The sequence below is a fragment of the Rhinoraja longicauda genome, chromosome 4, assembly GCF_053455715.1.
Source record: "Rhinoraja longicauda isolate Sanriku21f chromosome 4, sRhiLon1.1, whole genome shotgun sequence".
NCBI classification, from domain to species: domain Eukaryota; kingdom Metazoa; phylum Chordata; class Chondrichthyes; order Rajiformes; family Arhynchobatidae; genus Rhinoraja; species Rhinoraja longicauda.
The window spans coordinates 86,475,285-86,500,024 of NC_135956.1; the positions used below are offsets into that span (position 1 = coordinate 86,475,285).

The following is a 24,740-nucleotide window of genomic DNA, read 5'->3' on the forward strand; positions in this document are numbered from 1 at the left end:
AATCAGTACCCCGTTCCTGCCTTCTCCCCATACCCCCTGACTCCGCTATCTTTAAGAGCTCTATCTAGCTCTCTCTTGAAAGCATCCAGACAATTGGCCTCCACTGTCTTCTGAGGCAGAGAATTGATTTGCTGAGTTATTCCAGTGCTTTGTGTTGTTATTTTTAGTAATAAAACCCCTTGATGCAAAATTTTACAAAGTTTAGACTTTATGCCTACATCCAATAAATTCTAAATATTTGATCTTAAAACGATCTATAAATCATTTATTTTTTTCCCTTTCCCATGCACAATTTAATGACTTCACCCTTGAGGTAGTTGGGAATGGAACATAGAAGCAAGTCAGACAGGGAAAAGAGACAACAGCGGAACATATAACAATTCAGCCACTTCTCTTTGCACTTCTCCTTTGACCACCCCCCCACAACCAACATCCCCATCCCACAAGAGGGATGCACATTTTGCAGAATGTTTTTGACCATCAATATTTTGCTATGTGATAATCAAATGCCTCACCAAACAGGGTCAAGGTTTGAAACTAAGCAAGTCACATTTTCCATGGACATTCTCATAAAGTCTGCACTGTATTTTAGTCACCTTTTTAATACTGTTTGTGGCTGGATCTGAATGTTATTCTAATATCTAAAAGTTCCATTAAGGGAATGTTAATAATTAATCAGCACATTTAAAAATAAAGTATACACACATTTATTTAATTACATTGAGTTATTTAGTTACCAATTTCAGTATGTACAAGGTATTAAGAATTAAATTTAGACAATGAGAAATCACTTTACGGATGACTTCTGTCAGGGCGAATTTCTGTTACCCGAATGGCCATAACACAGGGGTCGCTTATATTTTTTTAATCCTGCAAGGATGAGTGAATTATATGAAAAAAAGCAAGATATGTGAAAAAAATCGCCCAGATTTTACAAGTTAGCAGAGGTGACAAGTTCAAAGTGATAAGATCAAATTGTCCTTAAAGAAATCTACATTCAAATAAAAACTAGCAAAATGGGGCATTGACTTCCTTTTTCTAAGGTCAGTTGAAAACAGGCATGAATTCAAAGGGATTATCATCTAACGACAGTGATGTTATCAGCCACGTTGGCTGAGCTGTCAGAATAATCAATACAATTTTTAGCTTACATTTTACAAACAGCAACCTACATCTTTTTTTCCTACACCTTTTACAAACAGCAAGATTAATGGATCCATTTAAAATTTTAGCTGGAAATTATACTGGATTCTGGAAATGTAGAATATTAAAAACAAAATTACAATTACAAGCAGCATTTAAAAGACTTTTGGATAGGCACATGGATATGCACGGAATGGAGGGATATGGGTTATCTGCAGATAGGTGTGATGGTCTGGGCATCATTTCCGACACAGGGCCGAAGAGCCTATTCTTGTGTTGTACTGTGTCATGTTCTAAGGTAACCAAGAAGGCAAAAAAGAGGACATGAAATGCAGCTCGCAGGCAAGGTAAAGGAAAATCCCAAATGATTTTGTAGATTTATTAAGAGTGAAAAGGTGGCTAAGAAAATAATAGATGCCCTTAAAGATCAACATGGCCTTCAGCATGTGTTGAGATACAATAAATGTATTAGGAATAGTCAGCAAGGCTTTGAGCATGGGAAATTAGGTATCACAAATCTGATGGGAGTTTTTTGAAGAAATTGCCAAGAAGGGCAGGGCCATGGACATTGTCTATATGGACTTTAGCAAGGCCTTTGACAAGGTCCCAGATGATAGGTTAGTGTACAAGGTTAGATCACATGCAATCCAGGATGAGCTAGCCAATTGGATTCAAAATTGGATTGGATGAAGTGGACAAAGATCGTTTTTAGATTTTTTTTTTTAGAGATACAACGCGGAAACAGGCCCTTCGGCCCACCGAGTCCGCGCCGACCAGCGATCCCCGCACACTAACACTATCCTACACACACTAGGGCCAATTTTTACATATTACCCAGTCAATTAACCTACATACCTGCACGTCTTTGGAGTGTGGGAGGAAACCGAAGATTCGGAGAAAACCCACGCAGGTCACGGGGAGAACGTACAAACTCCGTACAGACGGCGCCCGTAGTCATGATCGAACCTGAGTTTCCGGCACTGCATTCGCTGTAAGGCAGCAACTCTACCGCTGCGCCACCGAGGGTTGGTTTACCAATTGGAGGCCTGTGACGTGCAATCTCACAGGGGTCCATGCTGCGTCTCATACTGTTATATACATTAATGATTTGGGTGACATTGTCAGTAAATTTGAAGGCGACTCCAAGCCTCCAGGGCGACTACAAGGTATTGTAGACAGTGAAGAACTATATGTTTACAACAAGATCTAGATTAATTGGGAAGGTGGGCCAAGTAATGGCAAATGGAATTTAACTATGGCAAGTGTGAAGTATTGCACTTTGATATCTCAAACTAGGGCAGGACCTGCACAGAATATGGTACATGTCCTGTGCAGTGTTGCAGAGCAAAAGGAATCTGGAAGTGCAGGTGCATGCTTCCATAAAAGTGGTGAGTCAGGTGGACAGTGTTGTGAAGGAGGCCTTATCTTCACAAGGTTAAAAAGGGTATGGTAAACAAAAGATTAGTACATTCATGAGTGATGTTTCGGTTATTTCAATTGCAAGAAACTGTTACAAATGTTTTAGTGCATCAATTTAGCAATAAACCCAGCAGTGTTTTTAGCTTTTAGTTCAGGTGATTAAAACAAGAATACTGTACCTTGGAAACTTGAGCGCACCGACACAATGTGATAACATCCAAGAAGGAAAATATTCTATAAAAACAAAATCAAAATATAACACAAATTGCAATTGCAACAGATCCTAACAAAACGCCGTTCTATAATAATGGCCATCAAATTTTCAGTATTCATGCTACAAAAAAAATCTTAACTGCTCTTGCACTTTTACTACAAGCTAACCATAAAAGCTATTACCGATATGATCACTGAGAATTTTCTGAGGGAGAGAACATGAATTCCCCCCTCTGTGTAGATGGGGCATGTTGGGCGGGGTTGGCACGTTTGGCCAAAGGGCCCCTTTCTGTGCTGTATGACTATGGCAAATGCGCAGATCGGTCAAGTTCAGTTATTAGAAAGCTTTCCACTATTACTAAACCGTGAACTAGACTTTAGAATTAAATTATAGAAAGGTACAACGTTAAAAATTTGAGGTCCAATATCTTTTCAGAGACCCTGGAGGGAGCAGAGAGAGAAAAAAAACACTGAATGCCAGATTAAACAAATGTATGGTATGGGAGATTAACTTTGTTCAGAAAAAACAAAAAGATCATTTTAAAAATAAGGTAGAAGAGCAGGATGCCTCTCTGATAAAAATGAATTTCTGATTTGATATGGAAAGTTCAAGAACATACAGTTTAAGTGTGCATGTATCAGTGGTATTTTCGTTCTCTTTAATGCAAAATGTTTGCAAGCTTCCTCACAATAGGACAAGATTTGTATGACTACCAACTTCATTTAAGTTCTCATCCATTTGCCCTATTTGTACGTCAACAAAAATGTCACCCTACATACTCTTATGTGCACAATTAAGGTTTGGTATAGTTTATAAATCAAATCCAGCACAATTAAATGTAATTCACCCATTTAAAATGGCACAAAACATGATAGCTTCTACCATTTGCAATATTTGGACCAATTACGTATGCCGTATTGAATTATTGATAAAAAGATGCCATTCTTCAAATGTATTAGAAATGTCAAATAGATTGATTCACAACTTGCAGAGTGAAGGATTTGTCCTTAAGATCTTCATGCATTTAAACTCTGCATTTTTCCTTCAACTGTACGAAAACAGGGGACTCAAACAAGCATGCACAAATATGGATAACCCAAACTTTTTTGAAAATGCTGCTGATTTCCTGAACATGTTGAAAAGTCATCTAAAAGTCAGTTGTCTAATCAAAGTGCTAAAATATGCCTTGCCATCAAAAGCATTATGTCTGACCAGCCCCCGGTCCTCATGTCTTCTGTGGCATCTCCAAATCCCCTCAAGCCTTTCAGAAGCAAACTAAAGTGACACATGTCATTGAGAGGAAAAATATTCGAGAACATTCTAAGGGATAGTCAATATGGCTTTCTGTGAGGGAAATCCTATCTCTCCAATTTGATCTAATATTTTGAAGAGGTAACTAAGACAACAGTTGGAGACTGATGAAGGTGGCATTATCCAAGTGGACTTCAATGCGGTATTTGAGAAGGGCCCTCATGGTCCAAATGGTTGAGTACATGAGATCTAAGGCACGTTGGCCAATTTTATCCACAATCGGTTTCGTGAGAGGAGGCAGAGGGCACTGGGGGAAGTTTGTTTTTCTGATTGGAAGTCTGTGATCAGTGGTGTACCATGTTTCGCCAAACACATGCGTTCTGTCCGCCAAGGCTTGCTGGAACTCGCGGTTACTAATCATTTTAACTCCTCTTCCCACATTGACTTTCTGTCATGTTCATGAGTGATAGGAGCCGAATTAGGCCATTCTCCTGCCTTCTCCCCATAACCCCCGACACCCATACTAATCAAGAATCTATCCATCTATGCCTTAAAAATATCAATTGATGGCCTCCACAGCCTTCTGTGGCAATGAATTCTATAGATTCACCACCTTTGTCCTACATTATCTTACTGTCCTACATTGCCAGGGTGAGGGCACCTCAAATTCCGCTTGAGTAGCTTAAAACCCCACGGTATGAACATTGAATTCTCCAATTTCAAGTAATACCCTTCTCCCTTCCTGCCCCCCCCCCCCCCTCTGTTCCATGGGCAATCCTCCCACCCTCCAACCTGGTGCACACTCATTAGCTCTGTGTCTTCAGTACTGGAACCGTTATTGTTTTCAATATATATTAACAACACGGATGCAAATGTAGATGGTATGATTACATCCAGGATGCAGATCAGAGGGAAAGGGCTGGTTGACTGAGTCTGAAGAATTCTGACCCAAAACGTCACCTATTCCATTCCTCCCGAGATGCTGTCTTACTCTGAGTTACTCCAGCACTTTGTGTCTAACTTCGGTATAAACCAGTATTTGTAGTTACTTCCTACGTAGTTATTTTTGTGTGTTGGGCTGAGTCTATGTGCCTACGATGCTGCTACAAGTGAGATCGTCATTGTAGAAACAAGAAACTGCCGATGCTGGTTTATCAAGGAAATACATAAAATGCTGGAGTAACTCCGTAGGTCAGGCGGCATCCACAGAGAACATGAACAGGCGACGTTTTGGGACAGAACCTTTCTTCGTATTGAAGAGATTTTCAGTGTACTTGTACTTCAGGGTGTTTGTGCGCATGACAATAAACTTGACTTAAAATCACTATCTGAAATGTCCCCACTTAACGCACAAGTAAAGGACCTCTACATTATAAAAAGTTAGGAATGGAGCCTGTTGTTGAAAATTTCAATAAAACTCCAATTTAATTAGCCTCTTTTAACCCATGTTACAAACAAATTGGATAACATCCAAATTTGAAAGTCTCATATGTTATAGAGAACACTTTGTATCCCAGTGAATCCCAGGAAAGCTGCAGGCCCCGATGGTGTGACGGGCAGAGTGCTGAGGGAATGTGCAGACCAATTATCTGAGGTCTTCACAAAAATCTTCAACCTGTCCCTTTTAAAATCCACCATCCCTCCCTGCCTGAAGTCCGCCATAATCATCCCACTGCCGAAAAAGTCTGTCATCAGCGGTCTTAACGACTACCGTCCGGTAGCACTCACACCGGTCATCACAAAGTGCTTCGAGAGACTGGTCCTGCAGCACATCAAAGCCAGCCTCCCACCCACCTTCGACCCACACCAGTTTGCCTACAGAGCAAATAGGTCTACAGGGGATGCCATCGACACTGCTCTTCACACTGCACTGACCCACCTTGAACACCAGGGGAGCTATGTGAGGATGCTCTTCCTCGACTTCAGCTCTGCCTTTAACACGGTCATCCCGAGCAGACTGGTCACCAAACTTTCCGACCTTGGATTTTCCCAAACCATCTGCCAATGGATCAAGGACTTCCTGACCAACCGCCCCCAGACAGTCAAAATAGGCCCTCACCTCTCCTCCACCATTACACTGAGCACCGGCTCACCACAGGGCTGTGTGTTGAGCCCCATCCTTTACTCCCTCTACACTCACGACTGCGCCCCCACCCATCCCACCAACACCATCATCAAGTTCGCGGATGACACGACTGTGGTTGGACTCATCTCAGAAGGAGATGAGACAGCCTATAGGGATGAAATCCAAAGGCTGGCAGCATGGTGTTCAGTGAACAATCTGGTCCTGAACTCCTCCAAAACAAAGGAACTTATAATTGACTTTAGAAAAACCAGTGGAGATTACGACCCACTCTACATCAATGGGGTCTGTGTGGAAAGGGTACCCGCTTTCAGGTTCCTGGGTACGCACATCGCAGAGGATCTTACCTGGTCTACCAACACCATCACCACAGTGAAGAAGGCACAGCAGAGACTCCACTTCCTGAGGATCCTCAGGAAAACCAACCTGCAGGAGAAGCTCATGTTGTCCTTCTATCGCTGCTCCATCGAGAGTGTGCTGGCATACTGTATAACCACATGGTATGCCAGCTGCTCAGAAAAGGACAGGAAGGCCCTTCAGAGGGTCATCACGACGGCCCAGAAAATCATCGGCTGCTCACTGCCCTCCCTGGAGCACCTGTTCAGCCTACGCTGCCTCAGTAGAGCAGGCAAAATAATAAAAGATCCATCCCACCCCGGCCACCGTCTGTTTGTTCATCTGCCCTCTGGTCGACGTTTCAGGTCGATCAAATCCCGAACAAACAGACTTAAGAACAGTTTTTACCCCAGGGCCATACGAGAACTGAACACTACCTTGCACTAGGCAACACCGTTAAAAAATCGGTCATATAATTGTATTTAATTGTATTTATGTATTTATTTGTTTTTGCATTTATTGCATATATGTTTGTACGCACCGTCAGGATTGGCTATTTTTTAATTTCGTTGTACTCGTTGCAATGACAATAAATGAATATTATTATTATTATTATTATTAAGGTTGGAGTAGTACCAACTGACCTGAAATTGAATTTCCCACTTTCAATCATCCTACACTCCAGTAGTTCAAGGTAGCCCACCTTCAAGAATGAGAAACAATACAGCCTTGGCAGCACTTGAAAAATATAATTCAACTTCATTTTATTTGTCCCCTGACATTTTTGCATCAAGATGACAAATATGCCAAAAACTAATTACGTATCTTTGTCTGACCATAGTCCTTCCGCACTTTTCCAGAATGTAGAATTATTGAACAATGCAGCGCAGGAGTAAGTCATTCAAACCATTCCAGTTGACCAAACTACTTAAAAGAACCATCCTTTCACTACCATTCTACAACTACCCTCACTAGAACTTTTCATCTCCAACAGCCGGCGTATAAAATATTTATAGATCAGTCTGAAGGGTCTCGACCCAAAACGTCACCCATTCCCTCTCTCCTAGATGCTGCCTGACCTGCTGAGTTACTCCAGCATTTTGTGATACCATTCTACACATAATCCACCTCAAGTAGTTATTGAGATCTTCTATTGAAATGTATTATTCCTACTTCCATTATACCTTGTCTGTGCATTCCAGATCAAAGGTGTTTTCATTAAATTACCTTGACGAAAAGACCACACTCCCACAATGTTAACTTAAAAATGGTTCCATATGGTTCCCAATTTTCTTTCATTAAAAATATTTTTTTCATTTATCCTTCCATTAATATCATTCATGGCACCCATCAAATCAACAAACAATCTGGAAAGAAATGGTCATCCTTTGGGCTTCAAACCCTGCATTAATCCGACACACAAGAACACAGATGATTGATTGTTGCTCGAGATTAAAGAATCAGCAGTTTTTTGTGTGTCCATCAAATCAAACCTTATAGACCACCCCAACCTCCTTGATTTCTCCATTTATCTACGTTAGCATTCAAGCTGAACTCCTATGCACTCTCCTTGATGCATTGAACATCCTTATAAGAAAATAGAAAGTAATATCCTCGGTGAACCCTACACTTATTTTAAGCTTCCATTTTAATTTTCATATATATTTAGCCATCCAGGAAACCATATCATTAGATCAACTTCATTCCCCCCCCCCCATATGAGCATTCTTGCTATTGAGGGCGTGCAGCGTAGGTTTAATAGGTTAATTCCTGGAATGGTGGGACTGTCATATGTTGAAAGACTGGAGCGACTAGGCTTGTATATGCTGGAATTTAGAAGGATGAGAGGGGATCTTATCGAAACATAAGATTATTAAGGGGTTGGACACGTTAGAGGCAGGAAACATGTTCCCAATGTTGGGGGAGTCCAGAACCAGGGGCCACAGTTTACGAATAAGGGGTAGGCCATTTAGAACGGAGATGAGGAAAAAGTTTTTCAGTCAGAAAGTTGTAAATCTGTGGAATTCACTGCCTCAGAAGGCAGTGGAGGCCAATTCTCTGAATGCATTCAAGAGAGAGCTAGATAGAGCTCTTAAGGATAGCGGAGTCAGGGGTAATGGGGAGAAGGCAGGAACGGGGTACTGATTGAGAATGATCAGCCATGATCACATCGAATGGTGGTGCTGGCTCGAAGGGCCAAATGGCCTACTCTTGCACCTATTGTCTATTGACAACATTTCTTTGAAGGCCTCCGACTCATTCATTTACTATATTACTGGCAAATCCGATTCCAGGATCAGATTCCCTCCTGCAAATTTGTATCTTTACACACATTTTCTTGTCCTTTTCCAGATAAATGGATAGGAAAGATTTACATAGACATAGAAAACATAGAAAATTGGTGCAGGAGTAGGCTATTTAGAGGGATATGGGCCATGCACAGTCAAGCGGGACTAGTATAGATGGCATCTTGGTCGGCATGGGCAAGTTGGGCCAAAGGACGTGTTTCCGTGCTGTGTGACTCTTGGTGCTAGAAACCTGGTGACATTGCAAATACCGTTACATAAATTCTTCCCCACTAAAACATGCTTCATGACTTCCTTCAATTGCCAGAACCTCCAACCTTTATTTGATGAGATACAATTACATTTAAAACTCGCACTACAGATTAGCAAGGCTATTACAAAAAACAGGCAACATGATTGATCGCTATTGAGTCAGAAATGAAAATTAGATGTTATGATAAAACTGAAGGAAACCCTTGTTGAATCCCAAACTTGGTTTACTGATTACTGTATGAAGCACTGACGAGGGCAGCAGAGAGATTTAGTTTTTTTTTTTAGAGATACAGCGCAGAAACAGGCCCTTCGGCCCACCGGGTCCGCGCCGCCCAGCGATCCCCGCACACTAACACTATCCTACACCCACTAGGGACAATTTTTACATTTACCCAGTCAATTAACCTACATACCTGTACGTGTTTGGAGTGTGGGAGGAAACCGAAGATCTTGGAGAAAACCCACGCAGGTCACGGGGAGAACGTACAAACTCCGTACAGACGGCGCCCGTAGTCAGGATCGAACCTGAGTCTCCGGCGCTGCATTCGCTGTAAGGCAGCGACTCTACCGCTGCGCACAATGTACATGATAAACATAAACCAAAACACTGCAAGAACTTGGGGTCAAGCAGCATCTGCACTGTGGAAAGGACTTGACCCAAAAGTTGACTGTCTACTTTCCTCCACAGATGCTGCCTCACCCACTGAGTTCCTTCAGCAGATTGTTTTTTGCTCAAGTGCGTCAGAAAAATTAAGCATCAATGTTTCTTAGCGAATGAAAAATTCAAACACAAGTTGATCAGAATCAATTTAACGTGTGAGGAACATCCACATACGAGGAAAGGATGAATATCATTCTTTAACTAAACTTTTTTCCCCCAAATAAAATGACAAATGCAGCTATCATCACTTGCGTACAGATCCATACCAAGATAAATCAAATAAAATACACCAAGCAGAACAAAGCATTTGTTTCCACTAAATGTGTGGATAAATACAAGGCAATTTCTTAAGATTACATGTTCTTACCTCAACAGAAGCTCTTTGGGGAGTTTTTTATTGATGAGCGATTCATCATTGCTTGAAAAAACCTAACAATCAAGGTACAAAATGATCAGAGGACCAATATTTAATATCAACTTTCAAATCATCTTTGAACCCACATTCATTCCACCCTTTAAATATCTAAATACTAAAACTCTTGTTTGTTTGTTCGTTCCTGAACTACAGCCAAAACGGTACATGATAGCATGACAATTTTAGGCCCACCTTACTCACCGTCATCCCTTTGGTGCTAATGGCAGAAGTTTCATTGAAATCGGTGTTATATTTTAAAAGTTATTCACATTTTAAAGTTTAAATCTATCTCCTAAGGAGGGAGGGGGGAGGGTGGGGGAGGGAGGGGGAAGGGGGGATAATGGGGTTTAGAGGATGGAGTGAGGGGAAGGGGAGAAGGGGGGAGGGGGGAAGGGGGGAGGAGGGGAAGGGGGGAGGGGGTTTGGGAGGGGGAGGAGAGGGGGAGAGGAAAGGGTACTGCACCAATGCAGGAAAGGTTTGGGCCCAACAGGTCCATTTGGTCTAGTACTTGTTAAACACTGGACACAACTCAGTCAGCTTGTTTGGATTCACATAAAATGGACAAATTATGTATACCTTTGCATCAAAGAATTTATACTTATTCTAATGATTATTATAAAAGTGAGTAAGATTGCCATTTTTAAATGGAGAATTCCTGGATAGTTACCAACATGCATTTTAAACCCTCCAGGCAGAAAAGCAGTTATTGCAGTTGTTGTAAACTATTTTGATTACATTAGAGTTCACCCTAAATTTACACACAAGGCAAAATATATGTAATAGTAACAAAGAACTGACACTGACATTTTCAGACTATCTAATGCTATAAAGTTTTAAGAGGCAAATCAGGATAATACTAACAAATGAATGTTATTTTGCCCATTGTCTGGATAGTCTCTTCCATGAGAAATCCAGTTAGTCCCACTCACTTATTCATTATTTGTCTACCCGCAATTTATTTTTTCATTTATTTATTCATTCAATCCCTTGTGCTGACCACTACTGAATCAGTATCCATTGATGTACTATCCATTGATAGTACATTTTAAATTCAGAGTAGGTTCGCCTTCGCATGTAGCCAAATAGGACAACAAAACATTAGGTGAATCAGCTACCTTCCTGCTAAACTTGTAAGAGATGAAGTGTTGGTCACCACTCACCCCTCCTGACTGGCCAAAACTACCCCAGCATTTAGTAGAGTGGCTGCATGAAGAATGTAATGGAATGCTCTGCACATGCCAAGATGAGTGCCTCATCTACACACATGACACTTAATGCCTTTAAGGACAGACAAGGTGTCATCCTTCAATAGACAATAGGTGCAGGAGGAGGCCATTCAGCCCTTCGAGCCAGCACTGCCATTCAATGTGATCATGGCTGATCATTCTCAATCAGTACCCCGTTCCTACCTTCTCCCCATACCCCCTGACTCTGCTATCCTTAAGAGCTCTATCTAGCTCTCCCTTGAATGCATTCAGAGAATTGGCCTCCACTGCCTTCTGAGGCAGAGAATTCCACAGATTCACAACTCTCTGACTCAGAAAGTTTTTCCTCATCTTAGTTCTAAATGGCCTCATGGGCAACTCAACAACCTACTCTGAACATTTACTCCCTCCAGCACAACAAGACAGCAGCATTAACCCCCTACTCGGAAATCTGTAGGAAAATGTCATGGTTCTTCAGACTGCAGCTTCAAATCTACCCCAAGAAAAGGTACAATGGGTGTGGGAATACCCATACCTTCACATTCATCTCCTGTTTAAGCAATGTATCGTTAAGCAATGTGACTTTTCGACCTGAAACGTCACCCATCCCTTCTCTCCAGCAATGCTGCCTATCCTATTTAAGCAAACCAGGCTACTGGAACTGTGAGGCAGCAGCTCTTCTGCAAACGACCCTTTACTGTCCCACTCTTAATGAAACTAAAACTCGCACAATAGTGCAAAAGTTGTTTAGCTAGGACTTCATCAAGGCACTCGATAATTGGAGTAAAGGGCCTGTCCCACTTAGGCGATTTTTTAGGCGACTGTCATAGTCATAACAGGTCGCCGAAAAACCGGCGACTGGACCCCCCTACGACAATGTCTACGACAAGCTACAACAACTTACCACCTAGTCAACGGCAAGCTACGGCAAGCTACCGACAACCAGCGACCAAATTGTCGCGACTTAGGACGTCCACCTACGACCACACCTACGACAACCTACGACGACACCAACCGAAGTCAACCTACGTCCACCCGCGACAAGGGCGGCACAGTGGCGCAGCAGTAGAGTTGCTGCCTTACAGCGAATGCAGCGCCGGAGACTCAGGTTCGATCTGACTACGGGCGCCATCTGTACGGAGTTTGTACGTTCCCCCCTTGACCTGCGTGGGTTTTCTCCGAGATTTTCGGTTTCCTCCCACACTCCAAAGACGTACAGGTATGTAGGTTAATTGACTGGGTGAATGTTAAAATTGTCCCTAGTGTGTGTAGGATAGTGTTAATGTGCGGGGATCGCTGGGCGGCGCGGACTCGGTGGGCCTGTTTCCACGCTGTATCTCTAAATCTAAAAAAAAATCTAAATCTACGACAAGCTATGACCCTGTTGGCCACAACTGAAGACAATTCACGTCATTTTGGCCTCCAAAACAATAGAATCGCCCAGTTTCCCTAATAAAAGGGGGTGTAGGGTAGGGTTTCCGATCATTCTGCATCATGACGACCATGGAGCAACAGCTGAGGGCACTGCTCTCACAAGAAGAAGCAGCCCTGGTTGCTTGCAGTGGCCCTCGTGCTTAAAGATCAGCAAGACAGAAGGGCAAGAAGAATGGGGAAGAAGAAGCCCAAGAAGAGGTCTGTGTGGTTGAAGCCCTTGTCCATGAAGAGACCCAGGTTGGGCCAGTATGACAACCTGATGACTGAGCTCCAGCAAGAAGATGAGGCATCCTCTCCAGCAGATTCAGATGCTTGCTTACTACGATGGAGTAGGAGCCGAAGAATGGTGGAGATCATTGTCCACGCAGCATGTGTCCTCCACAACCTGATCCATACCAGAAGTGCAGCGGCAGCAGCCATGGTGGAGGGTGACCGAGTGGACAACCAGACAGGGCAACATCATGGAGAACTGGAGGACAGGCTGCACCGACGGTGGGACTGGAGATATTGCTAGGAAACACCTCCAAGAGAGCCAGGGATCAGAGAGACCATCTCTGCACTTACTACAACTCCAAACTAGGCAGTGTACCATGGCAGAATGACATGATCTGAAGACCAGCAGCAAACAGCCCACACCACAAACAGAGGTCCACCACTCCAGGAAGAGAGCCCAGAACAGACCACAAGAAAAGCCCCTTTTCAGGGCCACCCATATCCTCCCAAAAGAGTTTAATTTTCAATGCAGCACAATGCTTCTGTTTGTGTTTGTTTTATTGATCAAAATATATGAAAAGAGTTTGCTTTTCATTGCAGTGCAATGCTTGTTTTTGTGTTTGTTTTATTGATCAAAATATATGAAATTAAAATATTTGAAAGTGATGCCATGAGACACTACTCTGAAATACAATATCTTCATACATTAATGGAATTCACCGAAGTCAGCACCGGTGACAACCTACGTCACCTGGCAACAACCTACGACAGCACCTACGTCAGGAGACGTCAAGCTACGATCATTGGCGTCAAACCCACTGTCGCCGAAATTTTTAAAACATTCTGAAAATCCAGCGGTGACCAGAAAGACTCTTTGGGCAACTGAGGAGACTACTCACGACCATTTTGTGACCTTCTCTTCCCCCCTCCCCCTTCCCAGTTCTCCCTCTAACTTCCTGTCTCCACCTATATCCTTCCTTTGTCCCGCCCCCCTGACTTCAGTCTGAAGAAGGGTCTCGACCCGAAACGTCACCCATTCCTTCTCTCCTGAGATGCTGCCTGACCTGCTGAGTTACTCCAGCATTTTGTGAATAAATGCCTTCGATTTGTACCAGCATCTGCAGTTATTTCCTTACCATACAGGCAGCACGACGGCCTAGTCACCTGTAGTCGCCTAAAAAATCACCTCAGTGGGACAGGGGTTTACGACATTCTTGCTGATATACTCAAAACCTCTTGTAATGAAGGGCAACAAACCATTTGCCATATTAACTCATTTTCACTCATCGAACATAGGAATCCAATAGATTTTAGAAAGGCATTTGATAGTCCCATAAGGTAAGCTGATTTAGAAGATTAAGGTGCACAAGATTAACAATGACTTGGTCGCATGGATTCAGAACTAGCTTACTGATAGAAGACAGAGGGTTGTGGTGGAACGATAATATTCAGGCTAGAGGTGTGTGACCAGTGGAGTTTCACAGCGATCTGTGCTGGGGCCTCTGCTGTTTGAGATATAAATGACTTGGACGTAAATGTAGATGGGTTGGTTAGTAATTCCACAAATTCATCACCCTCTCACAAAATAAATTCCTTCTCATCTTCTTTTTATCGGTACATCTTTTATTCTGAGGCTATGGCCTTTGGTCCTAGATACTCCCACTAGTGGAAACTACCTCTCCACATTCACTCTATCTAGGTCGTTCACTATTCGGTAAGTTTCAATGAGGTCCCCCCTCATCCTTCTAAACTCCAGCAACTACAGGCCCAGTACCTTCAAACGCTCATCATGTGTTAACCCACTCATTCCTGGGATCATTCTTGTAAACCTCCTCTGGACCCTCTCCAGAGCCATCACATCCTTCCTCAGATATGGGCCCAAAACTGCTCACAATACTCCAAATGCGGTCTGACCAGCGCCTTACAGAGCCTCAGAATTATATCACTGTTTTTGTCCTCTCGAAATAAATGCATTCGCTATCCTTACTACCGATTGACTTGCAAATTAACTTTTTGGGAATCCTACACCAGCACTACAAAGTTCCTTTTGACACCACCGATTTCGGAATTCGTTCCCCATTTAGAAAATAGTCGGACCCTTTATTCCTCCAACTAAAATGCATGACTCCACACTTTGCTACACTGTATCTCATCTGCCACTTCTCAGCCCACTCTCCCAACAGGCTTTCTTGCCTGCCCCCCTGCAATCACTCTGAAAAAGGGTCCCGACCCTGAACGTCACCTATCCAAAGTCTCTAGAGATGCTGCCTGACCTGCTGAGTTACTCCAGCATTTGGTGTCTTTATTTGTTTAAATTCTTTGTTCCACAATATAAATTCTATTTCTAATCATCGTTTCCAAGAAAATTCGGCATGTCCACGATGATTCTCTCAATTGTCTACAGAGGTGTTGCAGAAAGTATTGTGACTGGATGCATCTCAGGTTGGTCTGCTCTTCATTGCAAGAACTTGCAGAGAGCGGTAGACACAGGCTTATCACTTCCTTCCATCCAATCTATCTTCATGGTGTGTTACATCAGGCAGGCTGGAATATTGTCAAGGAAGCCTCGCCATTCCCTTTTCTCTCTTCTGCCTTTTGGAAAGATACAGGAGCTTGACAGCCAAGGCATCTAGTCTTAAGATACACAAAAAGTGCTGGAGTAACTCAATGGGTCAGCCAGCACCTCTGGTGAAAAACGATGAGTGACATTTCGGGTCGGGACCTTTCTTAATGTGGACGGACAAGCAGAGGGGCGACACGTCCAAGGAAGGCGATGGCTGGAGACCTGCAGCAGTCTGGGACTTGCCTGGAACGGTCACTGCTCATAAGAACTAGAGTGTGGAATTTGAAAATGGTGCCAAAATGGTGCCAAATTTGAAAATGGTGAAAATGGTGCCTCTTGCAAGCGGGCATAGTAGATTATTTCTGTACACTTGCTAATCTTGCATTAGGGGTATGGCAATACCCTACTGGACTGCTTGTAAGAAAAATAATGTCACTGTGTGTTAGCACTTCGCACGTGCCAATAAAAGCACCATTGATTCTACATATCATCTTAAGAACAGTTTCTTCCCCACTTCTATCAGATTCCTGAACTAATCATCCATCTCCCTTCCTGTAGGTGGTGCTGCCTACTCTTGCTCTTATCCCTGTCTCATTTGGTTATTCCATTATTGAACTTTAGGTTTTTTTCATTGTCGAGTATACTGTGTTTTCCATGAGCTTCAGGTGAACAAGGTGAACTGTGAGCTTCATTGTGGCCCAGTATATATGACAATAAAGTAATCTGAATCTGAATCCCAACAAGGGACATAGAAACATAGAAAATAGGTGCAGGAGTAGGCCATTCGGCCCTTCAATATGATCATGGCTGATCATCCAACTCAGTATCCCGTACCTGCCTTCTCTCCATACCCCTGATCCCTTTAGCCACAAGGGCCACATCTAACTCCCTCTTAAATATAGCCAATGAACTGGCCTCAACTGCCTTCTGTGGCAGAGAATTCCACAGATTCACCACTCTCTGTGTGAAAAAAAATGTTCTCATCTCGGTCCTAAAAGACTTCCCCCTTATCCTTAAACTGTGACCCCTTGTTCTGGACTTCCCCAACATCGGGAACAATCTTCCTGCATCTAGCCTGTCCAACCCCTTAAGAATTTTGTAAGTTTCTATAAGATCCCCCCTCAATCTTCTAAATTCCAGCGAGTACAAGCCGAGTCTATCCAGTCTTTCTTCATATGAAAGTCCTGCCATCCCAGGAATCAATCTGGTGAACCTTCTCTGTACTCCCTCTATGGTAAGAATGTCTTTCCTCAGATTAGGAGACCAAAACTCCTATGTCTTGAGTATGTCTTCACCAATCTCTTTCATTTTATATACTTGTAGAAACTTTAGTCTCTTTTCATGCCACTATCAAGTTACACCCATTCACTTAATCTCCCAACTCAATAGTAAAAATCATATTTTAACCTAACCCTGCTGTTCCTTCCGGCCTGTTTTTATTTTCCAGGCAATTTTATTCAATGTCCCTTTGGATCTAATACTATTCATTACTTGCCTTGTTAACTTTGGTTAGATCATCATTTATTTTACATTTTATGTGCCAAAATACACACTATGCAGTTCCTGCATTCATTCTTTAAATGTTAACTGGGATGGGGAGGAGGGGGGAGTGTGGGCTCAATCAGAAATTGCATTTATTGATTAGCAAATTGCTGTAAGTAAAATAGAAGACTTCGATTTTAGTAAAACCTTCGTAATTTTTCCTTATCAGCCTCTTTCAGGGGAACCAAAGATAGTAGTTTTCAACAGCAATGGTTTACAACTGCTGCACAATTAGTCTCCAATTAAATTTGAAGCAAGAGATTTTCAGAATTTGTCGACTGATGATTTTCCAACTGATTCTGAGAATTATGGTATATGAACTCTCATTAATCTGAGGAGAATGCTACTCAGGCAAGGGCAGTGCCGTTGTGGTCCGGTGGACTGACTTTTAATTTCCAGAGGTCAGGTAGCAGTTCTCAGAAACTACCTTATGCCTCTCCCTTGACCATGACCCACTGATGAAAACCAGGTCACTGGCTCCCAGTTACAGATCTCATCTCATCACAACAGGTGATCTCCCCTCCACAGTCTCCAACCTGATTAAAGCGGGCAGTGTGTGATAGGGCTGGTATCTCTTACCCAAGATCTAGAAAAAACTGCAGTGCCCTGGTAGACCCTTAGCTTCTGGTTACTCTTGCCCCACCAACTTGTCTCTTCATTCCTCGATTCTACCCTGTTTCCCCATGTTCAATTCATTTGCACCTAGATCCAGAACATCTCTCGAGTCCCCCACCATTTTTTTACAACTTCCAGTTCCCTGGCCCCAACCACCCCATCTTCACCGTGGACGTCTATAGTTTATACAACTCCAGCCCCTCATCAGAATGGCCTTCAGGACCTCTGCTTCATTCTGGAACAAAGTCCAACCAGATCCCCTCACTAACTCTCTCATCCACTTTGCAGAACATGTACCTCCCTCAACAACTTCTCATTTGATTCCTCCCATTTTCTACAAATCAACGGGGCAGCCACAGACACTTGCATGGGCTCCAGTTAAGCCTGCCTTTTCACTACCTATGAGGAACAGTCCTTGTTCAAACCTAATCTGGTACCCTTCCACTGTATCGATCAGTACATTGATCTGCTTCTTGAACTCATCAATTTTATCACCTTTGCGACTAATTTCCACCCGCTCCTCAAATTCACTTGGACCATTTCTGACGCATCTCTTACTTTCTGGATCTGTCTCCATTTCAGGTGACAAACTATCCACCGATATTTACTGTAAACGTACTGACTCCCATAATTATCTTGACCACACCTCCTCGCACTCTGAAGGCAAACCATCCCTCTTTCTCAATTTCTGCATCTCCATGTCTGTTCTCATGGTGAGGCTTTCTATTCCAAGATTTCTGAAATGTCTTTCTTTTTCAGGAAACTTGGTTTTCCCATTATTGATAGGGTTCTCAATCATACTTCCTCCAAATCCTCCCCTATCTTGATCTCACTGTCTCCATCACAGGAGACTATCCACCGGCTTCTATTACAAAACCTACGGACTCCCACAACTATTTAGACTACACTTCTTCCCAACCTGCTTCCTGCTAAGACTCTATCCCCTACTCCCAATTCCTCCATCTATGCCACATCTAAGCCCAAGGTGAGGTGTTCCATACTAGGAAACTGAGATGTCCTCATTCTTTAGGGAACAGAGGTTCCCCTCTTCCATCAGAGATGAGGCCCTTACACGTGTCTCCTCGGTATCCCACAGCTCCGCTCTTGCTCCCCTTCCCCCTAGTCGCAACAGGGACAGAGTCCCCCTGGACCTTACCTTTCTCCTCATCATCTCGCATACAACACATAATGCTCCGACATTTCTGCCACCTACTACGAGATCCCATCACTAGTCACATTTTCCCATCTCCACATCTTTCCGCCTTCCGCAGAAACCGGAGACCTCCATGTCCCTGGTTAACTCATCCCTTCCCACCCAAACCACGCCCTCCCCAGGCACCTTCCCCTACAACTGCAGGAGATGCAACAGCTGTATGTCCTCCCTCGATTCTGTCCAGGGACCCTAACAGTCCTTTCAGCTTAGGCAGAGGTTCACTTGCACCTCCTCCAACCTCATCTACTGTATCCGTTGTTCTAGGTGTGGACTGGTGTACATCGGCAAGATCGAAAGTAGACTGCGCGATTGTTTTGCTGAACACCTTTGCTCAGTCTGCATAAACCTACCTAATCTCCCGGTTGCCAAACACTTTAATTCCCCTTCCCATTTCCACACTGGCCTTTCTGTCTTGGGCCGCCTCCATTGTCAGAGTGAGGCCAAACGCAAATCGGAGGAACAGCACCTCATACTTCCCTTGGGCAGCTTACAACGCAGCAGTGTAAATATTGATTTCTCTAACTTCAATTAACTCTTGCAACCCACCTCTCTCCATCTCTCCCTGACCCAAGTCGTACTAGCTTTAAAGTTGTCTTGTTGAGTCTCATTATCTGTAACTCATTTTCACTTGGCCCCTAGCTAACAATGGCCTGTTTCTTTTATCATTGTTACATTTTTGCATTTCTTTCATTCATTTGCTCTATATAACCCCATATCACCATCTATCTCTCGGCTTGGATTCCATGTGATCTAAACTGCCAGACTTGCCTACCACGTGCCTACCTAGCCGACCTTGTCAAAGGCCTTGCTAATGTCCATGTTGACCGCATCCATGCTAATGTCCATGTTGACCGCATCCATGCTAATGTCCATGTTGACTGCATCCGCTGCCCTGCCTTGATCAATCCTCGGTGATCGTTTCAAAAAACTCTTGATTTGTGAGACACTATTTCCCATGCACAAGGCATTGCTGACTATCCTTACTCAGTCCATGCCTATCCAAATGCTGGTAGATCCTGTCCGTAAGTATCCCCTCCAATAATTTTCCCTTCAGTGACGTCAGGTTCACCGTTCCATCGCTCCTTGGCTTGTCCTTGCTGCTCTTGTTAAATAACGGTACAACACTGAGCACCCTCCGGTCTTCTAGAACGTCAACTGTGGCTAAAAATTCTCTGCAAAAAATATCTCTGCAAAAAATATCTCTGCAAAGACCTCTGCAAGTTCCTCCCCATCTCCAGCCAGAGTTCGAGGAGGCACGTGGTCAGGCCCTGGGATATATCCACTTTAATGTGCTTTAAAACCCACCATTTCTTACTCTTTATGCCTCAATTCCATAGCTTCCATGATCTTCTCAGTGAAAACGAGGGAGAAACATTCATGTCCACCATTTCTTTTGGCTCTACACAAAGCCGACCATGCTGATCTTTAAGGGGACCTACTCTTCCTTCCTTTGTCCCGCCTCCCTGACATCAGTCTGAAGAAGGGTCTCGACCCGAAACGTCGCCCATTCCTTCTCTCCTGAGATGCTGCCTGACCTGCTGAGTTACTCCAGCATTTTGTGAATAAATATTTTCGATTTGTACCAGCATCTACAGTTATTTTCTTATACTCTTCCCTGGTCGTCATTTTACTCTTTATATACTTGTAGAATCTCTTAGGATTTTACTTTACTTTTCCTGCCAGGTTAATTTCATGTCCTCTTTCTGCTCGCTTGATTGCTGTCATAAGTGTAGTCCTGTATCTCTTATATGCGCGGAGAGTGTTGTTTGATACCGACTGCATAAAACTGATCTATGCCACTTTTATCCTGACCAGAATCTCCACATCTCCCACCAACCAGGGTTCCCTTCAACCTGGTAGTCTTGTCCTTCACCCTAACAGGAATATGCTGCTCATGTACTCAGCCTACTTCCCACTTAATGCTTTACAACAATTACATTTACAAAGTGCTCCCTCAATGATGTTTCTGTTAATTGCGCTACCTCGTTCCCCAAGACGAGGTTCAGTGTTGCACCCTCCCTAATCAGATCTTCTATATAACGATTAGGGAAACTTTCTCGGACACATTTAATATATTCCATCCCACCCAAGCTCTTTCCACTACAGAAGACCCAATCCATGATTAGGGAAATTTAAATACCGCACTAATATTACTCTATTATTTTTGCGGCTATCTACAATCTTCCTACACAGGCTCTTCTAATTCACACTTACTATTGGGAAGCCTATACTCCATCAACATGACCGTTCCCTACCAGTTTCTAAGTCATTACGCATAAAGCCTCACTGGACAATCCCCCGAGATAATCCTTCGAGCTCTGGAGTTATGCCCTCCCTGATCAAAAAGGCACCCCCACCACAGCCTGTAAGAAAATAACTGCAGATGCTGGTACAAATCGAAGGTATTTATTCACAAAATGCTGGAGTAACTCAGCAGGTCAGGCAGCATCTCAGGAGAGAAGGAATGGGCGACCCGAAACGTCACCCATTACTTCTCTCCTGAGATGCTGCCTGACCTGCTGAGTTACTCCAGCATTTTGTGAATAACCCCACCACAGCCTTCTCTTACTAGCACACATGTAGTATCTATTCCATGGAACATTCATGGCCCTTCTCTCAGCCCTGTTTCTGTTATGGCTATAATGTCCTAGTTCACCGATCCAAACCATGCCTGTGTTTCACCTGTTAAGCCTCCAACATTGAAACAAATACAGTTTAAACCATTGTTCTTTCCTCTCTTTCTCGTTCTCTTTGACGGTAATAGTATTTCCCCCAACTTCTTGGCTGTTGCAGACGGTGAGGAAGGCTGTCAGAAGATACAGCGAGATATAGATCAGCTGCAGAAATAGGTGGAGAAATGGCAGATGGCATTTAACCCAAGCAAGTGCAAGGTGTTGAACATTCGAAGATTGAATGTAAGGGGCAAGTGTACAGTAAATGGCAAGACCCTTAACAGCATTGATGTGCAGAAGGGTCTTTGGAGTCCAAGTTCATGGCTCACTAAAGGAGGTAACAAGTAGATACAAGGCATCTGGTATGTTTGCCTTCATTGTTAGGGACATTAAGTACAAGAGTCAGGAAGTCATGATGCAGCTCTATAGGAGTTTGGTTAGGCCGCATTTGGAATATTGGGTCCAGTTCCAGTCGCTCCATAACAGGAAAATATGGAGAAAGTACAGAGGAGATTAACCCGAGTACAGCCTGGATTAGAGGCTTTTAGAGAAAGGGAGAGGTTGAATTGTTTTCTCTGGAATGTTGGAGGTTAGGGGGAGATGATAGAAATGTATAAAATTATGAGAGGCATGGTTAGGGTGGCAGTCAGAACCTTTTCCTCGGAGTGGAAATGTCCAACACTGGAAGGCATAACTATAAGGTGAGAGGGGGAAAGTTTAATTGAGAAGTGCAGGACAAGTTTCTTTTTCCACAGAGGGTATAGCAAGTGCCTGGTACACGCAGCCAGGGGAGGTGGTTGAGGCAGATTCAAAAGTGGCATTTAAAAGGTTTTTTGATAGGCATATGGATATGCAGAGAATGGAGGGGTATGTATTATGTGTAAGTAGATAGATGATGATCTTGCCATCATGTTCGGCACAGACATAGACATTGCGGGCCGAAGGACCTGTTCTAGTGCCGTACTATTCTGCGTCCAATCCTTCTTGCCTCAAGCCAATTTACATGTAGCTCAGGTAAATAATCCAAGGTTTGTCTTAGAGCTTTTGCTTTGTAATTTGGTGCTTCAAACTGACTATGCAGAACCTCTTTTCCCGTCTTAAAATAAATACTCTGAATATACCTCATCATTAGAAAAACAGGTATCTGGTGATATTCATTTTAGAGAAGGGCCTAAAAACGTGTGTACACTGAAGGGGTGTTGGAGTTGGGGCCATGACAGGAAAAAGGAAACAAAAAATAATAATTTGAGGGCAATTACTTAAAAGTAAAAGAAAAGAAACAACGCTTTAGAGTTCTTGACTGGCAATACCATTAAAAAAATATCTTATTGCATGGTGGCAACAAATAAGACAATTAAAAAATATCAATATGGAATTGAAACATTGAGGCAATCCTGCTACTTCATAACACATATATGTGTTATGAGGTAGCAGGATTGCCATATCACTTGTATGTATACAACCAGACAATGCTACCAAAGTACCTGCCAAACTAATGTTGGTTGAATGTCACATTCAAAAACATTAGCTCATTTCAAACATGAATGGTTAATATCCCAGCTATAGCATCTGCAAACAAACTAATCATCCTCTTCACTCAATTCAGGCTTCAGCTCACCAATCAACTATCCTTCATTGACCCACCATCTCTCACAAACAGGGTCTTGATGGGATTGACTTCAAAAAACTTCATGTGACTACCAGATTAAAACATTAGAAATGTTGTGTCGCACAAATCTGATGAGCATTTTTTTAAAGAGGTTACCAAGAGGATTGATGAGGGTGTCATGCCAAAATGGACTTTAGCAATGCCTTTGACAAATGCAAGGTGAGCTAGTCAATTGGATTCAAAAGTGGCTTGGTGGAAGGAGTCACAGGGAAGTTGTGATGGGTTGTTTTTCTGATTGGAGCGTTGTGCCAAGTGCGCCACAGGGGCCTATGTTGGGTCTGCTGCTGTCTGCGTGTTAATGATTTGGATGATAATGTAATTAATATTGTTAGTGAATTTGCAAATGACACCAAATTTGGTGGTATAGTCAAGTCAAGTCAAGTCAATTTTATTTGTATAGCACATTTAAAAACAACCCACGTTGACCAAAGTGCTGTACATCTGTTTAGATACTAAGGAAAAAATGAAACATACAGTAGCAGACAAACATAACAGCACATACAAAACAGTTCACAGTGCCTCCTCAACGGGCCTCAAACGCTAGGGAGTAGAAATAGGTTTTGAGCCTGGACTTAAAGGAGTCGATGGAGGGGGCAGTTCTGATGGGGAGAGGGATGCTGTTCCACAGTCTAGGAGCTGCAACCGCAAAAGCGCGGTCACCCCTGAGCTTAAGCCTAGACCGCGGGATAGTGAGTGGCCCCAAGTCGGCCGACCTGAGGGACCTGGAGTTAGAGAGGTGGGTTAGAAGATTTTTGATGTAGGGGGGGGAATGTCCATTTAGGGCTTTATATGTGAATAGGAGGAGCTTGAAGTTGATTCTGTACCGTATAGGGAGACAGTGGAGAGAGGCCAGAATCGGCGTGATGTGGTCCCTTTTACGGGTACCCGTCAGGAGTCTCGCTGTGGCGTTTTGGACCAGTTGCGGCGGGACAGGGATGATTGGCTGATCCCAGTGTATAGGGAGTTGCAGTAGTCTAGGCGGGAGGAAATGAAAGCGTGAATGATTTTTTCAGTGTCGTCGAATTGGAGGAAAGGTTTGATTTTAGCTATGGTACGAAGTTGGAAGAAGCTGGCTTTTACCACAGCGTTGACTTGCTTGTCAAACAATGCAGAGTCAAATATCACGCCGAGGTTTTTGACATGCGGTTTGACTAGGCAGGATAGGCTTCCAAGACTGCCTGTTATCGATTTGATGGAGTCGGGAGGGCCGAATAGGATGACCTCAGACTTGCTCTCGTTTAATTGAAGGAAGTTCTGTGCCATCCAACATTTTATGTCCTCAAGGCAGTATAAGAGGCTGTTTAAATTTGACCGGTTGTTGGGTTTCAGGGGAGGTAAAGCTGTGTGTCATCGGCATAGCAGTGGAAAGAAATGCCGTGCCTTTGAATGATTTGGCCAAGGGGGAGCATTTACAGAGAGAAGAGAATGGGGCCTAGGATGGAGTCTTGTGGAACTCCGCAGGACAGGCTAGCTGGAGAAGAGGAATAACTGCCTATGTTGATGGCGAAACTCCTATCTTTGAGGACAGAGAGGA

General features: G+C 43.3%; 1 protein-coding gene across 1 annotated transcript in view; it reads right to left on the bottom strand.

Annotated features, from left to right (window-relative positions):
* The window catches only part of fbxl2 (F-box and leucine-rich repeat protein 2), a 103,015-nt gene that overhangs the window by 75,925 nt on the left and 2,350 nt on the right, over positions 1 to 24,740 (bottom strand). The window contains exons 2-3 of the mRNA XM_078398733.1: positions 10,033 to 10,094; positions 2,742 to 2,796 (exon numbers count right to left, since the gene is read on the bottom strand). Of these exons, the coding sequence (XP_078254859.1) occupies positions 2,742 to 2,796; positions 10,033 to 10,094 (117 nt within the window). The remainder of the gene's footprint in view (positions 1 to 2,741; positions 2,797 to 10,032; positions 10,095 to 24,740) is intronic.